This window comes from Plecotus auritus, assembly GCF_963455305.1.
Source record: "Plecotus auritus genome assembly, chromosome: 11".
NCBI classification, from domain to species: Eukaryota; Metazoa; Chordata; class Mammalia; order Chiroptera; family Vespertilionidae; genus Plecotus; species Plecotus auritus.
The window spans coordinates 2,031,252-2,044,214 of record NC_137777.1 but is presented as its reverse complement, the minus strand read 5'-3'; the positions used below and the strand labels follow the sequence as shown (position 1 = coordinate 2,044,214).

Genomic DNA, 12,963 nt, shown 5'->3' with positions numbered 1-12,963 from the left:
GTCAAAATCTATATACAGAAAAGGCTAATATGCTAAGTGTCCATCTGGGTAATGATGTCACGTAGCAACACCCAGCTTCCTCTCCCTAGCAACTAGCCTCCTAGGAGTTCCTTCAGCCCAGGAACACGATTTGCTTTACAGCCAGGTGCAAACATTTTACACTTTAACCAAATGTCTGTGAAGCATTTTCCTGTGCCTCATCTCATTTGATCCTCACAGAAGTCCTGGAGTAGGCAGATAGGAGACTCAGTGGAATCCTATTTTCTTTTCATTAGCCAGAAAACGGAGATTTAGAAAGCTTAGAAACTTGACCGAACTGAAAAGAAGTAAGAAATGGTGGACCTTGAAAATGACTTCAGGTTTTCTCACTGTGCAGAATATAGTCAAACACTGCTGCAGTTAAATATTTTACCCTTTGCTCTCCCTGCATGATCTACAATAATAATCTGCTTCGTGTTGATATTTACTGCTGTGTTGCTGACAATTACCTGAAAGAGAAGTTGGGGTGCTTCACTGGGCTGGAAAAAGTTTAGCTACATCAGAAAGCATGACTAATTAAGCAAGTTTATTCTATATCTATAAGACTAAGTTGACTCGCACACACGCAGTACATACAAAGCTCTCGCTGGCACCAATCACATGCGTGTGTTTCGATCTGTCATTGTCAATCATGAATGTGGTTGACACTTCTATTATATAGAAAGGGCAAACGGCAATATTAAAATATTAAAATATTCTAATTAATTTCCTTTCAATGTGCATGAATTCGAGCATCGGGCTACTAGTAGTATATGTGATATAGTATTATAAAATGAAAACACACGTGCTATTGGCGCCAGTGAAAGCTTTATATGTATCGCGCATGCGGGAGTCGACGTATTTTTAAATCGCCAGTGCTCGTCATAGGTACCGGTCGGACGGGCGGGTGGGCGGTCGGTCCCTTCGCCTTTTACATGTATAGATCGTCTGTCCAGGTCTCCGAGAAGTGGGGCTCGCCTCCTCCACAGCACGCCCGTGAGACTGTCAGGCCACCTGCCTACCTTTGGAGCCAGGCCAGATCCAAGGGCAAACCAATCCGCGAAGCAGGCGGAGGATCCTGAGTGCGGCACGGAGCCGCCATGGGGAGAGCAGCTCCGTGCGCTCCCACAGCGGGGTCAGGCTCCTGCTCAGAACCCTGAGCTGCGGCCGCGTGGCCCGGGGGTGGCGGGCGGGGGGCTGACGCCCAGCTCCAGCATCTCGCCACGTCCCTCCACTTCCCTGGGCCTCAGATCCGACCACTTCCCAGGACAATGGCGTCGCCAACACTCGGCACTGCCCCACTGAGGTCCAACCAGGTCCTCAAACATGCGGCTTCCGCTCCACTCCTGACCCACATAAGGACCAGGCAGCAGGGGCCAGACCCCGCGTGAAGCCTGCAGGTCCTGCTCTGGCCCAACCTCGCGCCTGCGGTGAGCGCCGGGGGCCGGGGGCGGGGGTGGGGGGGGGAAGCCCCGCCTCCCCCAGATGGGCGGGTGCTTTGCAGTTGGTTGCTTCTCTCTGCCGCTGCTGCCAGGCGTTTCTAGACGGGCAACTCCGTGGTGGGGGATGTGTGGGGCCCCACTCCCAGGTGTCGGCTCCTTCCTGTCTGCACCCGCAGGAGCCTGACCTCAGGAGAGTGCGATGAACATTTGAGGAGCAACAGTGGTTTTGCCCAAACGAGAGCCAGCGAGCAAGGCGGAGACCCGGGTCTGCCAAGGCCGGGCACACTGGGCACAGCAGCACCGCCGCACACTCCACCCCACACTCACGCAGGCGCACATTCCCGCGGGCCCACCTCCCGCGTCGGCTCATCCGCCGTCTCCATCTAGAAGCCTTGCCCTGCTCTGCACATTGAAGTCCCGCCCCTGCTCTCAGCCTCACACGCGGCTGCCTCCAGGAATTCTCCTGGTCAGCGGTCCGCCAGACCGGCACTCCGAGCATCCCCACCTCGTCGCGTCTGAGACGCCCACACCAAGCCAGGGGCCTGGAGCTGCTCCCGGCTGGAGCGGAGGCGCCTCCTGTCCCTTCACCCCCCGTGCCTGGCCCTGGCAACGCTCAGGAGGTGGCACTGGCCTGAGTCCAGATGCCCCCACGTGGCTGTGCGACCCCATGGCTTGCTGGAGGCCGGCTCACGGCACAGGCAGCCTCCCCCGCTCCTCTGCCAGCTCCCAGCCCACCTCGTTTCCATTTTTAGAAGCAGCCACCAGCGCTGCTCACTGTCCTAATGACCCACAGAGACACTTCGTCAGCGCGCTTGCTGCTGCTTACCGAGTACGCGAATGTCTGCGTGGAGCGCAGGCTCCAGAAATAGAAGGGGCGTGTGGGTGACAGCCGGCCGCGGCTTCAGGAGGCAGCACGTGAGTGCTTCCTTCAAGCAGTGGCCGCAGGTTCTGCACCCGAAAGGGTGACCCCGAGTGAGCGATGCTGCACCAGGCAGAGACGGTCCTGCCCGTAGCCTGTGCCCCTACACACCCAGAGCGGGCGCAACGCCAGTGCTGCCCCACGAGGCCAGCAAGCTGCAAGGGACGGACCTGAGCCCGGCCGGGGCCCAGGCTCCGGAGAACACAGCAGCATGTGTGTGGGAAGAGCCCAGGCAGAGCTGGGGAGCACGGTGGAGGGGCGAGAGGCCAGCGGGGGTAGGTGGGGCAGCCCAGGGGCCCCTTTGCTTCCTGGGCAATTCAGTTCTGAGGCCACTGCGTGGGTGACAGGGTGGACAGGGAGGTTGGGGGGATACCTGCCCAACAGAGCCACCAGTGCAGGATGCCAGCACCTTGGAGAGGGGCTGAGATCCTGGAGCGGGGAGTGCCGGTGGGGACAGCGGTTGGCACCTGGGGGGACTAACTGACTAATCCAGCCGTGGGCAAACTACGGCCCACGGGCCGGATCTGGCCCGTTCGGCTGTTCTATCCGGCCCGCGGAGCCGAAAGAGCGGAGGGTTCTCTTGCTCTCCCCTCCGCTCCTTTACTTTGAATTTATATTAGTTCACACAAACACTCCATCCATGCTTTTGTTCCGGCCCTCCGGTCCAGTTTAAGAACCCATTGTGGCCCTCGAGTCAAAAAGTTTGCCTACCCCTGGACTAATCAGTGCCTGCATGGCAGGTCATGAACGCCGCCTCAGCCGGATGGGAGCACAGCGAGGCCCGGGACGCTCCTGTGGTGTCGGCTGGAGTTAGCGGTGGGTAGGCGACCGTGGCTGTCAGTATCCATAGGAGGACAGAGGTGTTGGGGGTGTTCATGTTTACAAGTGTGTGTCTACTTCCTGGCCAGGCCTCTGAGATGGTGTGGGAGGAACAGCTCCCCAACAGCAAGGGCCTCCCTCCCGCCTGGATCCTGGCTGCCGAAGACCAGTCTTCACTAAAGGGACCGACACCCCCGGGAGATGGGTGGCGGCAGGGGTGCAAGGTGAGGCTAGAGCATCCTGTACCAGAGTGAGGAAGGGCTCACAGAGCGAGGGGACGCGTCGGGGGCAGGGAGGCAGCTTGAAGGAGCTCCCACTGGCTGAACCTGACACAATCTGAGCATCAAAATAAATAGAAATAGTAACATTTCAGCCCTCCACATGCGATAGGAACTGAGAAGCACTCAAACATGAGGAAGTGGACGAAGGGGAGTGGAGGAGGCGCATGGCTACATGGCTGCAAAGCGCTTTCCCCCAGAACACCCGCTGCTCACCACGTCGCCAAGGGGAACTTTAGAGTGGACACTGGCTGCTCCACCTTAATCACAGGACCACAAGGACCGTCCCTGACCATGGGCCCCTGCCCCGGGGACACCCGAGACACGTGCCGAGGACGCAGCGTCGCTGGCACCGACACGTGCACGGAACCGAATCGCCAGGGCCCAGGACCCACGCGCGGACCGAGCGACATTCTCGCAGTAGCTGGTGGGCTGTCTGAAAGAACAGAAAGCCGGGGCGCAGGAGTGTTCAGACCCAGGAGACCGGACACGTGACGGAACGCGACAAGTGACCTGCACGAGGCTGGGGGTTTTGGGTGTCAAAGACACTGTTGGGAGCTGGTGCCGCCTGAGTGGGTCCAGAGGTTAGCTGCTGGCCCTGGTGCCGACTCCCTGGCCCGACAGCTGTGTGTCGCTATGCCAGACGCTGTCCTCGATGGTGGCAAAGGCACAGGAGAAGATCGGGATGAAGGGGCAGCAGGCCGGCCGCTTCCTCTAAAGCGGTTCGGAAATAAACCCCACCTCCTGCAGTCCGTGCACACTCACACGATCCCTTCTGGGGGGAACAGAAAGGGGGGCCCGTGCCGTGCTCTCAGGCCTCACGAAACCCAGACAAACAGGAGTCAGGAGAGTGAGAGGAGGAAATACGGGAGCACGTTAAAAATACATTTCTAGACGAGGAAACTCAGATATGGTACAAAAACAGATTTTGCCCAGCCAGTGTGGCTCAGTGGTTGAGCATCGACCCATGAACCAGGAGGTCACGATTCGATTCCCGGTCAGGGCACATGCCCGGGTTGCGGGCTCGATCCCCAGTGTGGGGCAAGCAGGAGGCAGCCGATCCATGACTCTCATCATGGATGTTTCTCTCTCTCTCTCTCTCTCTCTCCTTCTCTCTCTCTCTCTCTCTCTCTCTTTCTCTCTGAAATAATTTTAAAAAAATTATATACATATATATATGTGTTTATATATATATATATTTATATCTTTAAAAACCAGAAGATTTTGCCCTAACCGGTTTGGCTCAGTGGATAGAGCGTCGGCCTGGGGACTCAGGGGTCCCAGGTTCGATTCCAGCCAAGGGCATGTACCTTGGTTGCGGGCATATCCCCAGTGGGGGGTGTGCAGGAGGCAGCTGATTGATGTTTCTCTCTCATCGATGTTTCTAACTCTCTATCCCTCTCCCTTCCTCTCTGTAAGAAATCAATAAAATATATTTTAAAAAAAACAGAAGATTTTTTTAAGAGATTGCTAAGTTTAAAGTAATTATCTTCCCACTTGATTCATTGTTGAAGGACTGGCTGTGGGCGGGGATAATTGTGGCAACAATGTTTACGACGGCAAAGACCGGAACAAGCGAAGGTGCAGAGTGGATAGACAGCTCTTCACTGAACAAATGGGTAAACCCATCAATCAGAGAATCTACCAGCTCCATGTAACCTCAAGCAACATGAACCCCCGAGTCTGGTCCCTAATTTGTAAGAAATGCGTGACCATGACGACCTCACAGACTTGAACGGGTTGCACAAACTGCGTGGAGAAGTTGGCCACCGTGTCTTGCTCCCCAGAAGTGTAGGTGTGCCATTCTCCCTGAAGTAGGGCAGTGGGGTGCCACCACACACGCCATCCCCGTGGTCACTGCCTCTGAAATGGGCATTCCCTCATGCCCAGGAGCGCCGCCCACACACACAGCTCGGGACCCAGGCTCGCGGGGGCAAGCTTCCCGGTGGCTATTTGGGGAACACGTACTGAAAATACCCTCTCCAAAACGCAGGTCACCCCTACGTTGTCTTCACAGGATGGATGTCAAGGAAAAGGAGCGCAGAGCAGTCCCTGATGCACCTGAGAAGCTCGGAGGAGACGCGTTACAGCCGCGGAAGGCAGGGGGAGGCCCAGCGGCGGGCTTTCAGAGCAGAGCAAAGATCGCTTAGCCCATTCGTCTCCTGTACCTGGTATCTATGGAAACAACTGGGAACAGCCCTCAGAACCGCCATCAGAGAGCATGCTGGCCCTGCGGAGCCCCCTTGCCTGTCCTCCCACCTGGAGGGGCAGCCTTCCCGGTGCAGGACTGAGGCAGGAGCGTCGGGAGCGCCCCCATGGCGTGGGGCCGTCCTGCACCCCACAGTCCAGCCACCGCAGCCCTGCCCGCCTGCCTTGCCCTCCGGAGGCACTTACAGTCCCAGGCCCCCTCCAGCATCTCTACTTGCCCCTCTCCACAACGATTCCAGCGCCCTGCCCCCCGGGCCCACCCCCACCTCTGGGAGGGAGGGCACGGTGGGGTCGGGCCACATCTTCCACCTCAGGAGGACCTGGTGCCTCAGCATCCCCGGTCGACAGAGGAGAAACAGGCTCAGCAAGCTGGACCGCCTGCCCCGGACGGACGTCACAGCAGCCGATGCAGCAGAGCCAGGACTGAGCCCCGCGGCTGCTGCGCACCCACGCCGTGCCCTCCGCGCCCCGAGATGCCTGGTTCCTGTTCGTCCCGACAGATCGCCGGGTCAGCCGGGAAAGCCTCTCACTCCAACAAGACACTTCGCTCACCGAGGGCTACGGCCGCGCTGACGGGCCCGGGCGGCCGATGGCCAGGGCACCAGACACAGCATCTGGCACGCGGTCCCAGTGCGGCCCCCGGGGGCTGAGCGCGAGGGGGTCTAGGTGCTCGCCAGATACACGCTCTTCCCCGCTGGCCCCGCGGAAAGCTGCCGAGCTCCTTCGGGAGGGGAGGAGGTGACACACCTGTTCCCCCACCTCCCCGAGGAGGATGGGGACTCCGCACGCAGCACCTGGAACCGAGGGGCACCAAGCGCACCCCACACCGGGGGTTTGACCACAGGTCTGGCTGCGAGGACACTCAGGTGAGACACAGACACCAGCCTGGCGGCATGGTGAGTCCCCCCACCCCCCCAGGTTCCCACGGTGACCTCAGCCGAGGGCGGCCCCGCAGCGGGCGAGGGCGAGGCGCGGGCGGGGTGTACTCACCCCACTGCAGGGGGGCCAGCTGCAGGTGCTCCAGGGCCAGCTGGTTCAGGACGCCCTCCACGCTGGCCTCGCCCGTGCGCTTCAGCGAGGGGTGAGCCTCGGTCAAGGAAAACGCGGCTCCCGCTGGGTCCTGGGACGGGAGGGGTAGCGCCAGAAGGTTCTGGACACACCCCCAGACAGGAAACCACCTGCAGATACGCAGAGATGTGCCCTCCTCCGACCACCCAGGACCCACTGAGCATGTGGGACATAGCCCTCTCCCTCTGACCGCAGACGCGGCCAAGGAACCCACAGCCGGGTGAGGAAGGCCAGTGCGGTCACCGTGACCTCCAGCTGTCCTCGCTGGGGACGCAGAAATGGGGTGTCTTCCTCCATAAACACCCGCCAGGGGCGCTTCCGACACGTGTGCTTCCCCGCTGGCTTCCTGTGTGAGCTCTGCCTCGTGCTGTCATCACACGGATACGACAGATGGGCTCTGGTGTGGCCTCACCATGGAGCTCATCAGCGGCAGGCAGACTAGGACGGGGCCGAGGCTGGGACCCGGGGCGGTGCGGGGGCCCTGAGGAAATGAAGCCCCTATGGCTCTGCGCTCCCTCCTCTTAGTGCCACGTGGCAGCTGAGCAGGGGGTGTGGGGGCTCCTGGCCTAGCTTTCCATCCTGGCACCACCACTGGGTCTCAGTTTCACCATCTGTAAAATGGGCTGAAGAGCAGCACGCCTTCACAGGCTCACGGGGAGTGAGTGTAACCCCACTCTCTCATTCTCCCCCGCACCGTCTCCCCTCCCCTCAGGAACACGGCCATCATTTCTGTGGCCTCAGATGCCACAGGGACCGACTACCACAGCACCCTACCAGTGTTCCTCCCAACGATAACTCTCTCCCTAGGAAGACTTTTCCCCGTGAAACGCTCCCCGCCTCGTTACACGCGGGCTGTGCGCCGAGCTGGTATTATTACGGCTGCACACTTGGCCCTGCGCCGAGACTCACCTCCGAGCCTGGGACGCTCTCGAGGTGGCCGGGACGCAGCGCTGAGACTGGCCCCAGCCACCACAGCTCGTAGGCCTGCGGGGGACACGTGTCATTGGCCAGCTCCATCTGTGGCTGTGTCCCTCCCCTTCTCAGGCCACCTCTCAGCGAGGACACCCCGTCTTAGTCGGGACACCCCGTTTTAGTCACCGTGGGGGAGGCCCACAGGGGTACGAGCACCTGTGGGGACACAGCGCCCTCGGCTCTGTTGTCTTTGAAAGCCAACGCCTCTGTTCCTTCCCAGGAGCCAGCCAGCGGGAAGCCTGTCGGGCGCCGGGGTCCGGTGTCTGTGACCTCAATGACCTGCGCGGCCCCTCCCTGGCCTAAGGCGGGACAGGGCAGGACCAGGGGCTCCGGGGGCTCCACGCAGCTCTTTCCACCACTGCTAGGGGGGCCCACCCCCTCTTCTCAGGAGCGCCCACAAAGCCCCCTCCGCCTCCACGCAGCCCATAGCCAGTGGCTGACTGACAGGGGCGGGTGCTCGGTTCCCACCGGCCTGCGGGGACTCCGAGAAATAGCCACGCTGTCCTCAGGGGGCCTGCCCTGGGAGAGCCTGCACGGCCCTGCCCTGCACCCCCGCAGCCAGCAGCCCTGTCCTGTACCGCTGGGGGCCACGGCGCCTGTCCATGCCCTCGTTTGAAATTAAGGCTCTGCCGCGTGGCACCTTACCCCCTCGCTACAGAAATCGCACCAGGCTTTCGAGGCGGTCGCGCGGGGCCTGCCGATGGCTGAGGAGCTTGGCAATGGTTCGCTGGAGAGCGAGTCAGTGTGGGAGCCACTGCAAGCTGCCAGTGGCTCGGGGGCTTTGGGAACCGGGCCCGGAGCACACTTCTGTATTCATTTGCTGTTGGGCGTGAGCCATGGAACTCTACAGCTGAGCTAATAAAGCTAATTACCTGCAGCCACACCCCCTTTCGGCCCCAGGAGCCACCCAAGCAGTGTTGTGTCTGGGCCTGAACACTGAACATGAACCGGCCGACCCTCCGCCACGCTGCCCCTTCCTGCCGCCACTGCGGCCAAGGCGACAGTCCCAGCACCGAAGGCGGAGGTGGCGGCCACTCCTCCTCCTTAAACACACAGACCCTAGCACTTGGGGCCAGAGGTCAATAAATGATGATAATGGCGATGGTCCTACCATTATTCCTACAAGCAGGACGCCTCTGCAGGCTCCCCGCGCGAGGCTGTGCGTGCAGGACGCGTCTAACACAGATCTGCTCTACGTGATACCGTTTTCACGTTAGACTTGAGAACGTGGAGGGTGGAAGGCAGGGACCGCCATTTCCATTTCAGAGCGTTTTTCATCCAGGCCCTCGCAGAGACCAAAGCAGCTGGCACCGCAAGGAAGTGGGGGGATCAGGGCAGTCTGACCCTGGAGCCCCACCTGCAGACACAGGAAACCTGGATGCCAGGAACGGTGGGGACCCCCACACACAGGGCCCACAGGCGCTGGGCCCGCCTCTTCCTCCTGGTCCCAGGACAGCCCTCGGGGACTGTCCGTGGTGCTGAAGGGCCTGCCTCCCCTTAAGCCCTTTCTGGTCGGGCACCTGGGATGCAGCAATTAAGTTTCCAACTAAGTCACAGGTCCTTGTCTCCCGGACCTGCTCCTGTCCCTTCGGAGGACAGGGAAGGTGACCCCGGGGCAGGGGGACTGTGCCATCACTGTCGTGTGACCCAGGCTTTGCAAGCCTCGGAGCCACTTGTGTGTAACAACTGACAGCCCTGTGCTGCTGAACCAGAGCGAGTTCCCAGCTCAGGCAGTGTCTGACTGACAGGAACCACGGGGCCCTCCAGACTCGCCACTCGCTGCCGCAAAGGCGTGGCTCAGTTACGTGGAGTCACTACAGGTCGCTCACACCTCCTGCCTGTCGCAAACCCTCGAAGGGGGTGAGCCACGACACCCAGCGTCCGGCACTGCTTCCCGCCTTGGTGCCTGCCGCCGGGGCCCGGAGCCTCTTCAGCCTGGCCTTTCTGGTGCCCGCCCACCTTCTCTGGAGCTCACCTCCACCTTATCTGGGACGCCCTCTCTGATGCACCCCCAGCCCCCCCCCTCCTCCCTACACTCCTGCTCAGGTGTGCGTGCGCCCCATGTGCCTCCCCTGCAGGGCCCGCATCCACACGGGGTGTTTAGCAACACCCACTCAGTATGCTGTGGGGGTGCTAAGGATGAAAAGACCCACCAAGATGAGATCCCTCCTGCTTCTAAGGAGCCCAGTCTACTTGACAGATCTTATCTGCGGGTCATCCATCACTATAATTACATTTAATTATTCATCAGTATTTGTGCAGAGCCTATTGTTCACAAACGTTTGCACGCTCACATCTCAGTTAATCTACGTGTCTTGGGAATCGTGAATACTCTCTCCGAATCTTTGAAACTCACAGCGAGAAGCAGGGAAAACGCAGAAGGTTCACACACCTCCCCTCCCATTGTCTGCTCGGCCATTAGCGGTGAAATATCGGGGGATGTGCCGTAATCAAAGGGCCATTTGAAGCCACTGAGCAGCATTTGAGATCCCGCCCGCTTACGTGAGTGAAGTTCCCCAGGACCCCGTCGGGTACTTTAGAGAAAATGATGGTTCCATCAGCCCTTCCGCTGGGGCCTGTGCCGCCTGGCGGGGGACCAGCCTCTCCCGAGCCCGCCAGCCGGAGTCTGCAGCCTCGCCTCGCCTCGCCTCGCCCGGGGGAAGCAGCGCCCTGCTCCCAGCGCCCAGTTGACACATGGCTGTGAGCCCAGCGGGAAACCCTTGACGGGTGCTCCCAGGTGAGCGTCCTGGAGGGGGTGCCGGGCTGGGGGCGCTCCTCGACATCCCCCAGGACAGCGGGCCATCTGCGCCCACGCGCCAGCTCTGCAGCAAGCACAGGTGCAGGGGCTGCGCCCGGCCCCCCTTCGGTCGTGATAAAAAGCAGTGGCGCTACTGGAAGGGCGCTTAGGTGAGTAGCGAGCCTCTTCCCCCGACTGTTTCCAGTCCGCACCGGGAACTCTGGGACTCCAATGTGGGCGTTCTCACCTCGGCAGGGCCGCCGGCGGCTCAACTCAGTGCCCCAGTGTCAGAGACCAGGGGACGCGAGTGCCAGGCAGGGTGCTGAGCTGCCGGGGGAGTTGCAGGGTGCATCGCCGAGGGGCTTGTGGGCTGAGGACCTGGAGAGGCAAGCCTGGGGCCGGGTGAGACAGAGGCAGCACTCAGGGCAGGGGGGTGCACCAGGTAAAGGGGTGCCAGCAGAACCCGTCACTAACCCGAGTATCTACACGGGCAAGAAATCCAGGATCCAAGACCTTTCCTCCCCCGAATCGGTGCTTCCTTTGGGGGCCTTGCAGGTGCTGAGAGACGGAGAAGATGCCCTCTCTTCGGCCCTCTCTCCCAGCTGTGGCATTTCTGAGCTACCTGTGGCTAAAATGCAACAGCTGCCCGGCCAGCGTGGCTCAGTGGTTGAGCATTATCCCATGCACCTAGAGGTTGCTGGTTCGATTCCCGGTCAGGGCACGTTGCAGGCTCGATCCCCAGTGTGGGGCATGCAGGAGGCAGCCGATCCATGATTCTCTCTCATCACTGGTGTTTCTATCTCACTCACCCTTCCTCTCTGAAATCAACGAAAAGGTATTTTTAAGAAACGCAGTGCTAACCCCTCCCGGGTCCCCTCCGTGGTCAGGAAGCCCGAGCAGGGCCTCGAGAGCCACGGCCGTGAAAGGATATGATCCGCCACCGGATGCCCAGCTTGCTGTTGATCTCCAGGCCGCGCGCCTGCTGCCTCTGTTCCTCCAGCTGCCTCGGGCTCGCGAACTGTCCCTTCTCCCCAGGGGACGCTGGGAAACTCTCAAAGTTGAACTTGTCCACCTGAATCGCCATTCTGAGAGAAGGGGACACAGCAGAGAATTCGTCAGGGGGGCAAGGTCCTCGCTGGCGTGGGAGAACCGGCACATGCCAGCGGGAAACAGCGTAAGGGGCCACCATCGCCATTCAGGACGGTGCGTTCCGAGGAGACGAAATAACCTGAGACCCCCGGGGTAGCTCCAGCTTCAGAGCTGGCTCCACACACCGTGCAGGACTGAGTCCTCGTCACAGACTCCCACCTCGCGGAAGGCTCGGGCCCCAGAAATGTTACATCTGGAAGAGGACGGGACAGACAGGGCCGCTGCGGAGAACCTCGGACACCGGCACTTACGTAACCTGGGGGCCCCAAAGCCCCCTGGGATCTGCAACGCATCATCAGAGCCCTGTCGCTCCTCGTCCTCACGCTCCATCCTCGGCCAGACAGACTGGCTCACACACACCACGCCTCACTGGCCCTCTGCACCCACCTGCCCACAGCCAACCCCTGCGCCCGCCAGCCCACAGCCAGCCCTGCGCCCGCCAGCCCACAGCCAGCCCTGCGCCCACCTGCCCACAGCCAGCCCCTGCGCCCGCCTGCCCACAGCCAGCCCTGCGCCCGCCTGCCCACAGCCAGCCCCTGCGCCCGCCTGCCCACAGCCAGCCCTGCGCCCACCTGCCCACAGCCAGCCCCTGCGCCCGCCTGCCCACAGCCAGCCCTGCGCCCGCCTGCCCACAGCCAGCCCCTGCGCCCGCCTGCCCACAGCCAGCCCTGCGCCCACCTGCCCACAGCCAGCCCCTGCGCCCGCCAGCCCACAGCCAGGCCCGGCGCCCGCCTGCCCACAGCCAACCCCTGTGCCCGCCAGCCCACAGCCAGCCCTGCGCCCGCCAGCCCACAGCCAGGCCCTGCGCCCGCCAGCCCACAGCCAGCCCTGCGCCCGCCTGCCCACAGCCAGCCCTGCGCCCGCCAGCCCACAGCCAGGCCCTGCGCCCGCCAGCCCACAGCCAGGCCCTGCGCCCGCCAGCCCACAGCCAGGCCCTGCGCCCGCCAGCCCACAGCCAGCCCTGCGCCCGCCTGCCCACGGCCAGCCCCTGTGCCCGCCAGCCCACAGCCGGCCCTGCGCCCGCCAGCCCACAGCCGGCCCTGCGCCCGCCAGCCCACAGCCAGCCCTGCGCCCACAGGCCCAAAGCCAGCCCCTGCGCCCGCCTGCCCCGTCTTAAGCCACTTCTACCCTACAGGTTCCCGCTCTAGTACCACATTCTCTGCAAGACCCCCATTCTGTTGGCTGATCACCCCATTTGTAAGATTCTCTGCAGGTTAAAGACGGTAGTGGATACAAAGGGGCTGGCACGTGCCCAGTACACGAAGAACACTCGGAATGGTGGCTGCCGTGGTGACTACTGACCCCACATGCAGAGGAAGAGATCCAGGTGCCGAGGAGGTAAGGAGACGCCAA

The 12,963-nt window shown here is 61.5% G+C and overlaps 1 protein-coding gene across 1 annotated transcript in view; it reads right to left on the bottom strand.

The window, feature by feature from the left end:
- Nucleotides 1-12,963, bottom strand: part of TRAPPC9 (trafficking protein particle complex subunit 9) — a 171,600-nt gene that overhangs the window by 33,727 nt on the left and 124,910 nt on the right. Inside the window, 2 exon segments of the mRNA XM_080646835.1 lie at nt 6,675-6,765; nt 11,393-11,546. Coding sequence (XP_080502961.1) covers nt 6,675-6,765; nt 11,393-11,546 — 245 coding nt within the window.